The following is an 18249-nucleotide window of genomic DNA, read 5'->3' as shown; positions in this document are numbered from 1 at the left end:
ACATTGATGCTGACAGTAGACTCCCAAACCTTAAAAATATTCCATTCCCCAGCACTAAAACAGGCTGAAGACCACAGCCGTAGAACAAAGACAAGCTACTGCTTAATGAGATTAAAACATTTTAAAAAGTGTAATTTATTTAGGTTATACAATTACTCTGCAAACAGATGCTTTTGTAAACTCAAGAGATACTACAACAGAAACATCTGAGCAATAAAAGTTGTCGAATAACCATTTGCATGACTCATGGACCTGATCAGATAGAAGTAGGTGATATTGTTACTCTGTTATATGGTTAGGTCTGTCTGATACCAGATTGTGCATCCGCAAAACATGATTATGATAAGTTGAAAAATGACTATCTGCATAATTTGAACACGTGTGGACAAGAAAAAAAGTTAATTGACCAGGGAGGGCAAGGAGACCTGCAGCTCACTGCATATTTTTTAAAAGTTTTCCAAAGCCAAAGTCCAACAATACTTTGGTTGACTTAAAAAAAAACTTGATCACAAAGATGGTGGAAAAAATGGGGGCAGTAGACCCATGCCACTCAGAGCACTTGCCTATTAAGCAATTTTTCCTTTTATTACACAAACACAAGGCCAGGTGTAATTACAATGATGCACTCTCAATTGCCATTCATAACCATGCAATCAGATGACACCCGTGATCACCTAGTGTCAAATATAATACTCATTTAACAGTCAATATGAAATATACAGAGTAAATAGACAGGATTGTGCAAGACAGGAATGTGCAGTAAAGATGGGGACTTGTCACAAACAGTACAACTACAATGAATTGAATCTATAAAAAGAAAAGGAGTTTTCGTAGAGGCAACAGATGCAATACAACAATTCAGTGTTCAAAAGGAACAGTCTGCTCCTTTGACAGAATTAACAGCAGTGTAACATCAGATTCCCATCAAGTTTTTCCAGAAAACAAATTGGGAACATATTCAGCCCCTTTACCATTTGCATTCCAAAAAAACAAAAACTTTTATGAAACAATTAATTTTGAAGTCCATTATAATGGGAGATGGAGTGAGACGAACACAAGCACTTGTATTGAACATTTGTTAGATGAACATTCTTCTGATGTGTTTCAAGTGTTCTATTGCATCATCAGACTGGCCTTCTGGAGCTAAACACTTTCACTCCATTCTGCATAGATGAACGACCATATTTTGTCAGTAGAGTTCCAATGGTCTGTTTTTCTTCACATAAACCCCTGTTAAAATGAGAGGTTAATCAAAAAGGGTTTGTAAGTCGATTGAAATACAAGGTCCAGCTATATCAAATTATATTAACAGAATTTTAAATACCAAGCTTCGCGCTTTTTTTTTAATTTAAAGAGGCTCCCAGTTACCCTTCTGGGGAGGGGAACAAATGCGGTAAAATTACAAGAATAATCAAAGTGTAGGGGCGTATTTTATGGTGAAGATTACACCCCCACATTTATAGTCTGAACAAGAAACAGTTTACAAATCTCTCTCTCCCAGAGATGTTACTAATTTCTCAGGAGGTTTTCTGTAGCCTGTGGAATTGACAATTTGGGCCTTTCTTCACCAGTGAGCTTCACTGATGAGGTATGAAGGCATCAATGGGAATTCTGTGGATCAGTAGCCAGACTGGTCCTCATTGCTAAATAAACCCATCAGAGGGTTCAGGATAGAGGGATCATTCTTAGCACTATTTAGTTTCAGGCAGACCAAATTTTGATACAATGGAGCAATTATAGTCATTATATTGACCAGTGTAAAATGAGTGATGATTAATATATCTTTCAACCCTTTCCTTCTCATCAGATTGAAAGTATCCAAGAGGATCACCCATTCTTAATCTGTTTCACAGTGCAAATCTTAATGTGGAAAGGACAGTGAAGTCTTGTGGGAATAAGTGCTTGTGAGCAAGAGGATGCATCAACTGATGCCTATTTCAAAATTCCACCCCCTTCCAAAGTGGCTACTAATGACTGAATGGATATAGAAACATAGCAGGGAAGATAGTTAACTATAGCAGTCATCAAATAAAAGCCTCCCTTCCAGGAGGGTTGTGTGAAAAGAGGGTATCTATCTGTGAGCAGAATAGGGAAGTATTTATTGCAGCACAGTTAGTCTCAGATGAAGATGTGAAACTTCTGCAACATTCTTAGGGGTGGATAATTCGAATTATCTGGCGAATTACCACCAGTACTGATGGGGCGGGGAACAGTGGGAAATTGCACACTTGGTCTTTAAATATCAACGGGGTGATGTTGGGGGTGGCAGAGGGGCAGAAGCGAGTCAGGAGTGGGGCGGGCAATGGTGTCGTCAGCGCGACGCAGACGTACCACGTTGCACTGACGCTTAGCTACGTCCCTCCATTTCATTTAAAGGGGAGGGAAGCTGCGAGGCCGCCATGGCACCCACTGGGCTACCAGGGAGGGCTTCGGTCAGGCCAGCAGCTCGGAACCCAAGAGGGCCGTACCCGTAGCTGCCATTGTTGTGTCAACTGCAGTTGGCCGACAATTAAAATAAAATGGCGGCTGCAGTGGTGCACCCTCCCCTTTAAGGGCGAGCGCGATGCCCAGCCACGTGAAGCTGTCGGGGGTACTGACCAGCGGTGCCCGCGCTTCTGTGGGGCAATTTCCCTCGCGGTTCAGAAAGGGGTTGGCACGTGCCCAACATCGGGTTGGAGTGTAACGAAAACATCCAGCGCGCCTGCCTGGGGGCAATGCCGCATGGGTCGGACCATCCGCCTGCCCCCGGTCAGAAAGGCCTTACCGCCCCGTTACAGGGGACAATTTCCCCCCTTAAATATCCAGTTATGTCAATTGGAGTAGAAAGGCCAATTGAAGCTTTGTAACTAAAGCCAAAGGTGGAAAGCTACAGGTACAGCTGGTTTAGGGAACTTAAAATGACAACTCTCAAATAATTAGTAACACACTTGTATTTGCATAGCACTTTTCTCATCCTCAGGACACCCCAAAGTGCTTCACAGCCAATGAGTTAGTTTTTTTGAAGTATAGTCATGCTGTTATGCAAGTAAACAAGGCAGCCAATTTGCATACGCCAAAGTTTCACAAATAGCAAATGAGATAAATAGGCGATAGCTGTGGCTTAGTGGTAACACTCTTTCCTGAATCAGAAGGTTGTGGGTTCATCCCACTGGAATGCATCATCACCCCTAGCAACCAAATTTTGATTTGATCTGTTAGTGTCTAAAGTGTAATTTGTCTATGTTTGTCAGTTTTAGTGCCCCTCCCTCCCTTTTAGCCAGGAGGCACTTGTATAATTTGTGTTTTTGTGCCCTCAAAAAAAAACAAGGGGGCACTTGAAAAGTTTTTTGGGTGTGCCCCCCCACCCCCCCCTTTTAATCAGGAGGCACTTGGTTAAAGTGCACAACTAAAATAGTTGTGGGTTCATCCCATTCCGGAGACTTAAGCACATTACCTAGGCTGACACTCGTGCAGTACTGACGTAACTCTGCACTGTCAGAGGTGCTGTCTTTTGGATGAAACATTAAATTAAGGGCCCTGTCTGCCCCCTCAGGTGGATGTAAAAGATCCTATGTCCCTATTTCAAAGAGCAGGAGGGGTTCTCCCCCATGTCCTGGCCAATATTTATCCCTCAACCAATATCACAAACAAAATATCTGGTCATTATCACATTACCATTTGTGGGTCCTTGCTGTGAACAATTTGGATGCCATGTTTCCAACATTACAGCAATGACTACACTTCAAAAAGTACTTATTTGGCTGCAAAACACTTCAGTACATCCTGAGGACATGAAAGGCGCAATGTAAATGCAAGTGATTTCCTTTTTTAAACAATCAGTTTCAGTGATTTTGGCCACGATTTGGGGAGAAATCCCTGCTCTTCTTTGAATAGTACTATGGGATCTTTAATATCCAACTGACCAGGCAGACGGGGCTGCTGTCTAATGTCTCATCTGAACGATGACACCTCTGAAAATGCAACATTCCCTCAGTATCAATGTTTCCTCCAAGCTGCACGGTTGTTCAGCTGTCTGCCAGTCCTGTGCAGCCCAGGACCGGTTTTTCAAATGAGAAATTTTGCATGCGCAAAACTTTAAATAGGCTGCGCAGCCCCTTAAAGGGACCGTGCACCCACCCCCCCCAAAAATGGGGGAAACAATGCTCAGTACTGCACTGAAGTGTCAATCTAGTTAATATGCTCATGTCCTGGAGTGGGGTTTGAACCCGTAACCTTCTGACTCATGAGTGTGACCAACTGAATCAAGCTAACCTTTATTGGTTCAGGCTTTATCACTGAATAACCACTCAACTGAAGTAGCGTGGTGCGAAGACTGCCTACCATGTCCGACACTCAATTCTCTGGTGTGTCGTGGAATATTCATGTATTTTTTCCGTGCCAATTTCTTACACGTCGGAAGTCATTAACTTGTTTAAATTCAGTTCCACAAGCCTCCTGTGTTACCCTTCCAATGAGCTATTATTCATGAGGCCCACAGACTATTTGCTTGAGGGGGAACATCATAATTGAGCCTGATCCTATCCTCAACCCCTTATCCCAAATCATATGCTTCCAGCAAAGGTCATAGGATAGTGGTCAGCAGTAGGAAAGTTAGCTGATTTTGCCTCCCCTTACCCATGTGCACTGCAGCCAGTTGAAATGCCTCCATGCTGGAAAATCCAGCTCAACAAAAACTTCTTCCTGGATACATTCAGAGTCAGAGGCATCAGGCTGGTACATAGGTTTCAAAATAAGAAGTTTGAGCACAGCACAGCAAGCAATGACATACATTCTAGAATTGTTTACCAGGCACTCCATCAAACATCTGCAACAAACCCTCTTTGAAAGCTTTTAAAAGATTGCATTTCATGAAGTTGCACAATATAGGAAAACAAAGTAAGCATCAAAATGACTATCCATTTGTTTCTTGAAATAGCTGACAGGATGTGAAATATGTGAAACCGCTAGCAAACCCAGTGATTAAAAAAAAACTCTCAATCAATGCACTTCTCACTCAAACCATTTTCACCTCCATCACTGGCCTCGTTCCACTCTACCTCTACAAACTTCTCCAGCCTTTCATCCCCTCCCATGCACTCTGGTTTTTTGATTCTGACTTTTTAATGCCTCTCCCCTTCCTCTGCCATTGGTGGCAGAGTCTTCAATTGTCCTGGCCCTACTCTCGATTTCCCATCTTAAACCTCTCGACTTCTCTCCCTGTTTTTAAAGCCCTTAAAACACATCTCTCCGACCAAGCCTTCAATCACCTCAACTCTCCCACAAAGGCTTTCTTCTTGGTAAAGCACTAGATAATCTGTTTTAAATTATGTTTTTCTATGTTAAAGACATTATATAAAGGTTCAGTGATTGCTTGCATTCAATTCATTTGTTGGTGGTATGAGCATAAGTAAAGGTTCTGGTTAGCCCCATTGATTTTTGTTGCTAAAAAGTTCAATTCAACCTGGAATTACAACTTTATCCCATAAATCAAATGTGTAAGTGAAATTCTCTTAATAGCCACTCTTGGCCTGAGGAGGGCAGCATCCATAGTATTTGTAGCAAGAACAAAACCATCAGCAGCATTACATCCAAATATTATCGAGTAGATCGCATGCAGTGTTACTCACTTAGACCTACTCAATCTCCCTTCAAACCTCAAGTGTGCTCAGCCAGTTTTCCAGTGTTGATTGTGCTCAACTCCTGCTCTAGCCTCACGTCCATTCAGCCCCCATTTTGCATTGCTTCACTGCTCCTGCCTTATTCAGTATTCATTCTGGACATGACTTTGATCAACTCTCAGTCTCGCTAAGGATGGGGGGCATGATTGAGGTGCCGAGGATTGAGAATGGGGAAGTGGGAGCTTGGACCTGAACATAGTTTGGCAGTGGGAGATTTTTTATTTATTCATTCATCCATGGGATGTTGGCGTCGCTGGTAAGGCCAGCATTTATTGTCCAGCCCTAATTGACCCAGAGAAGGTGCTGGTGCCGGTTCACCTTCCTGAACCGTTACAGTCCGTGTGGTGAAGGTACGCCCACAATTAGGTAGGGAGTTCCAGGAATTTGACCCAGCAAAGATGAAGGAATGGCGATATATTTTGAAGTAGAATGGTGTGTGACTTGGAGGGGAATTTGGAGATGATGGTGTTCCTATGCGCTTGCTGCCCTGTAAAGGTCACATCTTGGAGATGGTACACACTGCAGCCACGTTGCGTCGGTGGTGCAGGGAGTGAATGTTTAAGGTGGTGGATGAGGTGCCGATTAAGTAGGCTGCTTTGTCCTGGATAGTGTTGAACTTCTGAGTGTTGTTGAAGCTGTACTCATCCAGGCAAGTGGAGAGTATTCCATCACACTCCTGACTTGAGCCTTTTAGGTGGTGAAAAGGCTTAGAGGAATTTAGGAGGTGAGTCGCTTGCCACAGAATACCCAACCACTGACCTGCTCTTGTAGCCACAGTATTTGTGTGGCTGCTTCAGTTAAGTTTCTGGTCAACGGTGACCCCACCGCCCCAGGATGTTGACGGTGGGAGATTTGACAATCATAATGCCATTGAACGTCAAGGGGAGGTGGTTAGACTTTCGCTTGTTGCAGGTTGTCATTGCCTGGCACTTGCAAATGTTACTTGTCACTTATCAACCCAAGCCTGGATGTTGTCCAGGTCTTGCTGCATGCGGGCACAAACTGCTTCATTATCTGAGGAGTTGTGAATGGAACTGAACACTGCGCAGTGAACATCCCCACTTCTGACCTTATGATGGAGAACGATCACTGATGAAGCAACTGAAGATGGTTGGGCCTAGAACACGGCCGAGTAACTCCTGCACCGATGTCCTGGGGCTGAGATGATCGACCTCCAACAACCACAATCATATTCCTTTGTGTCAGATATGACTTCAGCCAGTGGAACATTTTCCCCCTAATTCCCATTGACTTCAGTTTTACTTGGGGTCCTTGATGTCACACTCGGTCAAATGCTGCCTTGATGTCAAGGGCAGTCACTCACCTCACCTCTGGAATTCAGATCTTTTCTTCATGTTTGGGCCAAGGGTGTACTGAGATCAGGAGCCGCGTGGTCTTGATGGATCCCAAACTGAGTACCAGTGAGCAGGTTATTGGTAAGTGTCGCTTGATAGCACTGTCGACTGCATCTTTGCTGATGATTGAAAGCAGGCTGATGGAGTGGTAATTTACTGAATTGGATTTGTCCTGCTTTTTGAGGATAGTACATGCCTGGGCAATTTTCCCACCTTGTCAGGTAGATGCCAGTGTTGTAGCTGTACTGGAACAGCTTGGCTAGAAGCACGGCTAGTTCTGGAGCACAAGTCTTCAGCACGACAGGCGGAATGTTGTCGAGCCCCACAGCCTTTGCTGTATCCAGATTGTTCCGCCGTTTCTTGAAATGACATGGAGTGAATCCAATTCATGGAAGCTCTTCCTCCCGTTGGTGGACAATTAAATAACTATCATTCACGACTGCAGAGCTTTGACCCGATCCATTGGTTGTGGGATTGCTAGCTCTGTCTAGAGCATGCTTCTTCCACTGTTCAGCATGCATGTAGTTCTGTGTTGTCGGTTCACCAGGTTGCCACCTCATTTTCAGATATGCACGGAGTTGCTCCTGGGCCTGAAGTCAGTGCTGGAAAGGTGCGATAAAGTGAGAAGTATGGCTGGGAGGGAGATGTTGGGAAATGAGCAGCAAATGGGCCAATTGTTATTCCATTGGATCTTGCATCAGAGGGTAGAGTAAAGCATTTTATTCAATTTTTAAAATTTAAAATGTTAGAGCAGGGAATGCCAGAGAGAATTTGGACTGGCAGGCCGAGCGCCCCAAGAAAATACCTGTGGGCCCAGAGCAGCAGCCAGAATGAGGCCAGATGTAGAGCAGTTGTAATTATTGGAAGAAAATAAATCTGTTAAATTCCTATCCCTACTGGTCCATGGAAAACAGGCCGCCTATCAGATTATACAATAGTTGCAGGAGATAGGCTTGTTGGGCCTAATGGCTTTTTACTGTTTGTTATGCATGTTCTTAAAATGCGTATCTCCAGAATTCAGCAAGTATGTGAACAGCAATAGACAAGACAACCCCAGTTATTGAAGTACCCACTGGATGTATGGAGCAATATCTTCCTCGGTCCACTTCTCCCTGATGTTAAAGAGGCCGTTGAAACGTTCCTGTGTGTTCTCTGACAGATCCTCCACATTTAGTTGAAAAATCACTTGTGGCCTTGAATTTCTATCCACCAGAGCTACACCCTATATCGTAGAAAAAATAATAAAAAAAAGGTGGTGAAAAACAGCAGTTTCATTATCAAATGGATGGTAAATGTCCAGTGACAGAATACTTATAACTTCAGCTTAACTTCACTGGCTAGAATAAAACTAAATTTACACTGCACAACCGTACTAGAATTTAATTCTAAACCTAGGCAAACAATGGGCCCAAGTTTCCGCCCCCTGCAAAAATGGCGCACCTCCATAAGATGCGCCGACTTTCTGGAATAAAAAGGGCGCCGAAAACTTACCTTGTGATTCTCCGGTCTCCTCAGGACGTCTTCGGTCTCGGCGTGGCGCAGCACAAGTGGTCGGGGGCGGAGTCAGGTCCCGATGCTGAAAACAGTGCCGGGACCCCTGCATATGCGTGCTAGAGAGTGCGTGCATGTGCAGTAGCTCCTCGCAGCCCGACGCTCTGCAGACTCGCTGCTGCGTTGCATGAATCGAACTGAGAAATAGTTTCCATTTTTGCAAGCTGGTATAAGTTCATCATTGCAGTTAAACCTCTGGTACTGACCAAGGTTGGAGGTGAAATCAGCCAAGGTTCCCACACCTAATCACCATCTTTATGGGTGAGCTCAATTCTGATGCCACCCCAGCTCGAATATCCTGCTAACACTTAGACTAGGTTCACACAAAGAATTACCACTTGAGCGAGTTACTGCAGAGTGCACGGTCCCCATGGCACTGTATTCCAGCAAGGAATCAATGCCATCTGCAGAGGATGAGGAGAAAAAAAATTAGCACGAGAAAGGTTTGGAAAAAAAAACCTCGATTTATTGGTTTATTTTTATTTTTTGGCTCAATGTTGTATTTTTATAATCAAAATATTTCACACAGCTTCAAAAAGTAGTGATATTCTTCAATGATTATGTTATTTTACAAAAGAAAACTATGCATGACTTGTTTTCTGACATTTATCATTCACAATTAAATTAATTTGAAAAAATGCCAGTACATGTAGCTAGTGCTGACAAATTCAAGTTCTTTTCACATCTATTCAGAACAGCAGTGCCCATGGTAATCTCTACGATATCTTGGAGTCTAGCTAGTGTACTGCTTGCTAATAGTTCAAACAACAAACACATGCACAGTTTTTTTGATTCTTTCCTGCTTTGTCTGGGAGCTCGACATATCCACAGGTCTGTTCTTCAAACTAATGGTCCTAGTCATAAAAGAGGTAGTTTAACAGTCCTTTGACTGATGAATGTGCCATAAACAACCCGCCCAACATGAGGCGACAGTTTTATCATAGAATGAGGGAAGTGAGGAGGGGGTTAAACATGGAAAAGTTACTATAACTGAAGCAAAACACCGACTGGGTCCAGAAATTCAAAGACACGTAAAAGTAAAAAAGATCAAGGATATTTGTTACTTTCAGAATCACCATAGACAGTGATTTAAATAATAAACCATAATTTTATTCTGTGTGAACCCCCAACACCTCAGACAGTAACCAGTGTTTTTAGCCATGGTTGTGCAGGTCAGTACTGGCTCCAACAATGTACTGGCTGAAGTACCACGCCGAGTGGTGAGAGATGATGCAATCACCAGGCACCATGTAATCGATGTTGACAGAAATGATGAGTAAATCCTCGTCAGTCTCTGGAAATATTCTCTGCGTGAACCAGTCTTCGTAGTTGGGCTTTGATTGGCGTAGAAACACATCACACAGCCTCGAAGCTCAGAGCTTTTTGTATGTGAGTGAGCCACAGGAACAAGATTGGGCACGTACGTCTGGGAACAAGATTGAGGAGGGTATAGGCCAGACAAAGGAGAGAAGCTGATCTCTGAGAGCAAGAAGGAACAGGACACAGAGGGCTGAGGATGCACAAATGCAGTGTTGTGGAGGCTTGTGCCAGCAGTGGTGGTGGGGTTGGGGGCAGGGCAGTGCAGAAAGAGAAAGCAGCTTTGTACCACAGCAAAATATATGGGAATAAAGGCTAGGGATTCCAATATAGACAAGGGAAGGTGATAAAAGGTTACTGCACAAGATAAAATTTCGTGGGGTTGGGGGTAATATATTAGCATAGATATAAGATTGGCTAACTAACAGAAAACAGTCGGGATAAATGGTTCATTCTCGAGTTGGCAATCAGTAACTACTGGGGTACCGCAGGGATCAGTGCTGGGCCTCAACAATTTACAATCTATATTAATGACTTGGATGAAGGGACCGAGTGTAATGTAACCAAATTTGCTGATGATACAAAGATGGGTAGGAGAGCAAATTGTGAGGAGGATACAAAAAATCTGCAAAGGGATATAGACAGGCTAAGTGAGTGGGCAAAAATTTGGCAGATGGAGTATAATGTGGAAAAACGTGAGTTTATTGACTTTGGCAGAAAAAAATTGAAAAGCAAATTATAATTTAAATGGAGAAAAATTGCAAAGTGCTGCAGTACAAAGGGACCTGGGAGTCCTTGTGCATGAAACACAAAACATTAGTATGCAGGTACAGCAAGTAATCAGGAAGGCAAATGGAATGTTGGCCTTTATTGTAAGGGGGATAGAGAAGTCCTGCTACAACTGTACAGGTATTGGTGAGGCCACACCTAGAATACTGTAGTCTCCGTATTTAAGGATGGATATACTTGCATTGGAAGCTGTTCAGAGAAGGTTGATTCCAGAGATGAGGGGGTTGACTTATGAGGATAGGTTGAGTAGGTTGGGCCTATACTCATTGGAGTTCAGAAGAATGAGAGGTGATCTTATTGAAACTTATACGATAATGGAGGGGGCTCGACAAGGTGGATGCAGAGAGGATATTTCCACTCAGAGGGGAAACTAAAACTAGGGGACATAATCTCAGAATATGGCGTCGCCCATTTAAAACAGATGAGGAGGAATTTCTTCTCTGAGGGTTGTAAATCTGTGGAATTCTCTGCCCCAGAGAGCTGTGGAGGCTGGGTCATTGAATATATTTAAGGCGGAGATAGACACATTTTTTGAATGATAAGGGAGTACAGAGTTATGGGGAGCGGGCAGGGAAGTGGAGTTGAGTCCATGATTAGATCAGCCATGATCTTATTGAATGGCAGAACAAGCTTGAGGGGCCAAATGGCCTACTCCTGCTCCTATTTATTTTGTTCTTATGTTCTTATAACAGCAGCTGAGGACTAAGGTATAGGCCAGGGGGGATGCTGCATGGTTATGTTGCCAAAAAGGTAGTGACTTTTTGTTTTTAAAGAATTTGATTGTGATTTTTGTGAACTGAATCTCTATTCCCACCCCTTCTGGCCTACAAAACAGACAATAAAGATGAGCAGGACCAGCTGCAAATGAGTTTTCTAGAAAGTGGCACCCACCCACTTGGCAATGAGACTTTTAAAAAAAAAAACTAAAAAAAAAAATAGCTATTGTCTGATATTGGTCTGGGCCTGGCCATCAAAGGAGGCACAGAGCAGGGATTAGTCATAGCCTCAGAGAAAACAACCAGGGTTGAATGATTCACTCCCTGATTCCTCTTGTACAGTCACTGAGTGGCGCTAGCAAGACCATGGGGCTAGGTTGCTTTCTCATTCTTTCAGATGAGACGTTAAACCAAGTCTGCGCTCTCAAGTGACCATAAAAGATCCAGCACACTATTTTGAAAAAGAGCAATGTTGCGGAAAGTGGTAATTGAGCAAACTCTCTCAAAAGGATAATAAGGGAGGAGGTTGACTTGTCCAGTATTGATACAGGGCAGCACAGAAAAACAACGCTAGTACGTAAAGTATTAAACAGAATGCCAAGTATTCAAGGAATTTTTACCTTGAGTTGATCCAGCCTTGTTGACATGCCCTCAGGTACACTCTGCTGCCACACCTCCTCAAACTCTGACAGATTGAATTTTACAGCATTCCGTAACAGCATCAGTGCATTGGATTTGCAGACTTCATTCTCATTTAGGGCATAAAAAACTTCTCCTGTTGAAAACAGAGTACAGCACTTTGGTAAGTTATGAACATATGTTCCAACGGAGTCCACAACCACAAACAGAACAGACACACTGTTTCTCGATCATGACTTTCCACAGAATGTTGTGGTTTAATTTACAGAACAGTATATTGGGCCCAAGTTTGCCCCGATGCTTAAAACAGCGACTTTCTGGAACAAAAAGCGCGCCTAAAACTTACCGAGGAATTCTCCCCACTCCTCCTGATAGTCTTCGGACTCGGCGTAGTGCACCACATCCAGTGGGGGACGGAGCCAGGTCCCGGCGCTGAAAACAGTGCCGGGACCTCTGCACATGCGCGCTAGAGTGTGCGCGCATGTGCAGTAGCTCCTCGCCCCCGAATCTCTGCAGACTGTATGGGAGGCGCCCGAAGCACGCTGCCCCCAGCCCTGACCAAATGGGCTCCCTAGAAAAGGAACTAGGTAAGAAGTGACTCCAGGCAGTGGGATAGAAAATCAAGCAGCAAGGAAGCGATCAAGGCAGCGGAATGGAAAATCAATCAAAGAGGGAGTAATTGAAGATAACAGGGGCCAGCCTACACATCAATTTAAATTTCCCAGTTGCATTGTGAAATTTTCCTGCGAATATCACTATATACGCATTAAAACAAACAGCTGGATGATTTTATAATGGCCACCGACACACCTCCCCTGACTGTCGGGTGAGTCGACCTTCCGCCCCCCCCCCCCCCCCCACCCACCTCCTTCACCAATGCTGTGTTGAGCCTAGCCTCCCAGTGTGTGTCTTACCACCCCTAGCCCTGGCTGAATGGGCTCCCTCATTGGCGGCCCGCTGCCTTCCCTTCACATAAAAGGTAGGACATCTGTTTTTTTATTTGTTATTGATTGATTGTTTATTACTTTGGTCTTGGTGCTTTAGGTGAAGGGTTCCTTCTATTTTTTTTGTTAATTAATTGCTTATTTTTTGTGCTTTGTAAGTCTTGATGCTTTCCTTGTATTTTTTATATTATTGAATGCTTATTTTTGTGCTTTGTTTAGTGCTTAGTGCTTTAAATGTACTTATGCTTCTTTAATGTTGTTGTGAAGGTGTTTAGTGCTTTGGAAAGTCCTCTAACTTCCTTCCCCCCGCCCGCCACCCCAATCTCTGGCTACCTGCGCTGATTTCTTAAGTCTGTCACTAGGGAGGTAGACTATCACTAGGGAGGTAGTGCTGGACAGGCGAATGGGACTCAAGGTAGACAAGTTCCCTTGTCCTGATGAAATGCATCCCAGGGTATTAAAAGAGATGGCGGAAGTTATAGCAGATGCATTCGTTATAATCTACCAAAATTCTCTGGACTCTGGGGAGGTGTCATCGGATTGGAAAGCAGCTAATGTAACACCTCTGTTTAAAAAAGGGGGTAGACAAATGGCAGGTAACTATAGGCCGGTTAGTTTAACATCTGTAGTGGGGAAAATGCTTGAAGCTATCATTAAGGAAGAAATAGCGGGACATCTAGATAGGAATAGTGCAATCAAGCAGACGCAACATGGATTCATGAAGGGGAAATGATGTTTAACTAATTTACTGGAATTCTTTGAGGATATAACGAGCATGGTGGATAGAGGTGTGCCGATGGATGTGGTGTATTTAGATTTCCAAAAGGCATTCGATAAGGTGCCACACAAAAGGTTACTGCAGAAGATAAAGGTACGCTGAGTCAGAGGAAATGAATTAGCATGGATAGAGAATTGGCTGGCTAACAGAAAGCAGAGAGTCGGAATAAATGGGTCCTTTTCGGGTTGGAAATCGGTGGTTAGTGGTGTGCCACAGGGATCGGTGCTGGGACCACAACTGTTTACAATATACATAGATGACCTGGAAGAGGGGACAGAGTGTAGTGTAACAAAATTTGCAGATGACACAAAGATTAGTGGGAAAGCAGGTTGTGTAGAGGACACAGAGAGGCTGCAAAGAGATTTAGATAGGTTAAGCGAATGGGCTAAGGTTTGGCAGATGGTACCAATGACATAGGTAAAAAAAGGGATGAGTTCCTACGAAATGAATTTAAGGAGCTAGGAGCTAAATTAAAAAGTAGGACCTCAAAAGTAGTAATCTCGGGATTGCTACCAGTGTCACGTGCTAGTCAGAATAGGAATCGCAGGATAGCTCAGATGAATACGTGGCTTGAGCAATGGTGCAGCAGGGAGGGATTCAAATTCCTGGGGCATTGGAACCGGTTCTGGGGGAGGTGGGACCAGTACAATCCGGACGGTCTGCACCTGGGCAGAATCGGAACCAATGTCCTCGGGGGAGTGTTTGCTAGTGCTGTTGGGGAGGAGTTAAACTAATATGGCAGGGGGATGGGAACCAATGCAGGGAGATAGAGGGAAACAAAAAGGAGGCAAAAACAAAAGACAGAAAGGAGATGAGGAAAAGTGGAGGGCAGAGAAACCCAAGGCAAAGAACAAAAAGGGCCATTGTACAGCAAAATTCTAAAAGGACAGAGGGTGTTAAAAAAACAAGCCTAAAGGCTTTGTGTCTTAATGCAAGGAGTATCCGCAATAAGGTGGATGAATTAACTGTGCAAATAGATGTTAACAAATATGATGTGATTGGGATTACGGAGACGTGGCTCCAGGATGAGCAGGGCTGGGAACTCAACATCCAGGGGTATTCAACATTCAGGAAGGATAGAATAAAAGGAAAAGGAGGTGGGGTAGCATTGCTGGTTAAGGAGGAGATTAAGGCAATAGTTAGGAAGGACATTAGCTTGGATGATGTGGAATCTATATGGGTAGAGCTGCAGAACACCAAAGGGCAAAAAACGTTAGTGGGAGTTGTGTACAGACCTCCAAACAGTAGTAGTGATGTTAGGGAGGGCATCAAACAGGAAATTAGGGGTGCGTGCAATAAAGGTGCAGCAGTTATAATGGGTGACTTTAATATGCACATAGATTGGGCTAACCAAACTGGAAGCAATACGGTGGAGGAGGATTTTCTGGAGTGCATAAGGGATGGTTTTTTAGACCAATATGTCGAGGAACCAACTAGGGGGGAGGCCATCTTAGACTGGGTGTTATGTAATGAGAAAGGATTAATTAGCAATCTCGTTGTGCGAGGCCCCTTGGGGAAGAGTGACCATAATATGGTGGAATTCTGCATTAGGATGGAGAATGAAACAGTTGATTCAGAGACCATGGTCCAGAACTTAAAGAAGGCTAACTTTGAAGGTATGAGGCGTGAATTGGCTGAGATGGATTGGCGAATAATACTTAAGGGGTTGACTGTGGATGGGCAATGGCAGACATTTAGAGACCGCATGGATGAACTACAACAATTGTACATTCCTGTCTGGCATAGAAATAAAAAAGGGAAGGTGGCTCAACCGTGGCTATCAAGGGAAATCAGGGATAGTATTAAAGCCAAGGAAGTGGCATACAAATTGGCCAGAAATAGCAGCGAACCTGGGGACTGGGAGAAATTTAGAACTCAGCAGAGGAGGACAAAGGGTTTGATTAGGGCAGGGAAAATGGAGTATGAGAAGAAGCTTGCAGGGAACATTAAGACGGATTGCAAAAGTTTCTATAGATATGTAAAGAGAAAAAAGTTAGTAAAGACAAACGTAGGTCCCCTGCAGTCAGAATCAGGGGAAGTCATAACGGGGAACAAAGAAATGGCGGACCAATTGAACAAGTACTTTGGTTCGGTATTCACGAAGGAGGACACGAACAACCTTCCGGTTATAAAAGGGGTCGGGGGGTCTAGTAAGGAGGAGGAACTGAGGGAAATCCTTATTAGCCGGGAAATTGTGTTGGGGAAATTGATGGGATTGAAGGCCGATAAATCCCCAGGGCCTGATGGACTGCATCCCAGAGTACTTAAGGAGGTGGCCTTGGAAATAGTGGATGCGTTGACAGTCATTTTCCAACATTCCATTGACTCTGGATCAGTTCCTATGGAGTGGAGGGTAGCCAATGTAACCCCACTTTTTAAAAAAGGAGGGAGAGAGAAAACAGGGAATTATAGACCGGTCAGCCTGACATCGGTAGTGGGTAAAATGATGGAATCAATTATTAAGGATGTCATAGCAGTGCATTTGGAAAGAGGTGACATGATAGGTCCAAGTCAGCATGGATTTGTGAAAGGGAAATCATGCTTGACAAATCTTCTGGAATTTTTTGAGGATGTTTCCAGTAGAGTGGATAAGGGAGAACCAGTTGATGTGGTATATTTGGACTTTCAGAAGGCGTTCGACAAGGTCCCACACAAGAGATTGATGTGCAAAGTTAGAGCACATGGGATTGGGGGTAGTGTACTGACATGGATTGAGAACTGGTTGTCAGACAGGAAGCAAAGAGTAGGAGTAAATGGGTACATTTCAGAATGGCAGGCAGTGACTAGTGGGGTACCGCAAGGTTCTGTGCTGGGGCCCCAGCTGTTTACACTGTACATTAATGATTTAGATGAGGGGATTAAATGTAGTATCTCCAAATTTGCGGATGACACTAAGTTGGGTGGCAGTGTGAGCTGCGAGGAGGATGCTGTGAGGCTGCAGAGCGACTTGGATAGGTTAGGTGAGTGGGCAAATGCATGGCAGATGAAGTATAATGTGGATAAATGTGAGGTTATCCACTTTGGTGGTAAAAACAGAGAGACAGACTATTATCTGAATGGTGACAGATTAGGAAAAGGGGAGGTGCAAAGAGACCTGGGTGTCATGGTACATCAGTCATTGAAGGTTGGCATGCAGGTGCAGCAGGCGGTTAAGAAAGCAAATGGCATGTTGGCCTTCATAGCGAGGGGATTGGAGTACAGGGGCAGGGAGGTGTTGCTACAGTTGTACAGGGTCTTGGTGAGGCCACACCTGGAGTATTGTGTACAGTTTTGGTCTCCTAACCTGAGGAAGGACATTCTTGCTATTGAGGGAGTGCAGCGAAGGTTCACCAGACTGATTCCCGGGATGGCGGGACTGACCTATCAAGAAAGACTGGATCAACTGGGCTTGTATTCACTGGAGTTCAGAAGAATGAGAGGGGACCTCATAGAAACATATAAAATTCTGACGGGGTTAGACAGGTTAGATGCAGGAAGAATGTTCCCAATGTTGGGGAAGTCCAGAACCAGGGGTCACAGTCTAAGGATAAGGGGTAAGCCATTTAGGACCGAGATGCGGAGGAACTTCTTCACCCAGAGAGTGGTGAACCTGTGGAATTCTCTACCACAGAAAGTTGTTGAGGCCAATTCACTAAATATATTCAAAAAGGAGTTAGATGAGGTCCTTACTGCTAGGGGGATCAAGGGGTATGGCGAGAAAGCAGGAATGGGGTACTGAAGTTGAATGTTCAGCCATGAACTCATTGAATGGCGGTGCAGGCTAGAAGGGCCGAATGGCCTACTCCTGCACCTATTTTCTATGTTTCTATGTTTCTAATACAATGTTGGAAAATGTGAGGTCATCCACCTTGGGAAAAAAAAAACAGTAAAAGGGAATATTATTTGAATGGGGAGAAATTACAACATCCTGCGGTGCAGAGGGACCTGGGGGTCCTTGTGCATGAATCCCAAAAAGTTCGTTTGCAGGTGCAGCAGGTAATCAGGAAGGCGAATGGAATGTTGGCCTTCATTGCGAGAGGGATGGAGTACAAAAGCAGGGAGGTCCTGCTGCAACTGTACAGGGTATTGGTGAGGCCGCACCTGGAGTACTGCGTGCAGTTTTGGTCACCTTACTTAAGGAAGGATATACTAGCCTTGGAGGGGGTACAGAGACGATTCACTAGGCTGATTCTGGAGATGAGGGGGGCTACCTTATGATGATAGATTGAATAGACTGGGTCTTTACTCGTTGGAGTTCAGAAGGATGAGGGGTGATCTTATAGAAACATTTAAAATAATGAAAGGGATAGACAAGATGGAGGCAGAGAGGTTGTTTCCACTGGTCGGGGAGACGAGAACTCGGGGGCACAGCCTCAAAATACGGGGGAGTCAATTTAAAACCGAGTTGAGAAGGAATTTCTTCTCCCAGAGGGTTGTGAATCTGTGGAATTCTCTGCCCAAGGAAGCAGTTGAGGCTAGCACATTGAATATATTCAAATCACAGATAGATAGATTTTTAGCCAA

At 44.1% G+C, this 18249-nt stretch overlaps 1 protein-coding gene across 1 annotated transcript in view; it reads right to left on the bottom strand.

The window, feature by feature from the left end:
- Positions 1 to 106: 106 nt before the first annotated feature.
- dscc1 (DNA replication and sister chromatid cohesion 1) overlaps positions 107 to 18249 on the bottom strand; it is a 76134-nt gene continuing 57991 nt past the window's right edge. The window contains exons 7-9 of the mRNA XM_070874852.1: positions 12006 to 12160; positions 8086 to 8234; positions 107 to 1230 (exon numbers count right to left, since the gene is read on the bottom strand). Coding sequence (XP_070730953.1) covers positions 1125 to 1230; positions 8086 to 8234; positions 12006 to 12160 — 410 coding nt within the window. The 3' untranslated portion in view covers positions 107 to 1124. The remainder of the gene's footprint in view (positions 1231 to 8085; positions 8235 to 12005; positions 12161 to 18249) is intronic.

Source organism: Pristiophorus japonicus, chromosome 1 (genome assembly GCF_044704955.1).
Source record: "Pristiophorus japonicus isolate sPriJap1 chromosome 1, sPriJap1.hap1, whole genome shotgun sequence".
NCBI lineage: Eukaryota > Metazoa > Chordata > Chondrichthyes > Pristiophoridae > Pristiophorus > Pristiophorus japonicus.
The sequence above is the reverse complement of the archived record's forward strand: the minus strand, read 5'-3'. Positions and strand labels throughout refer to the sequence as shown.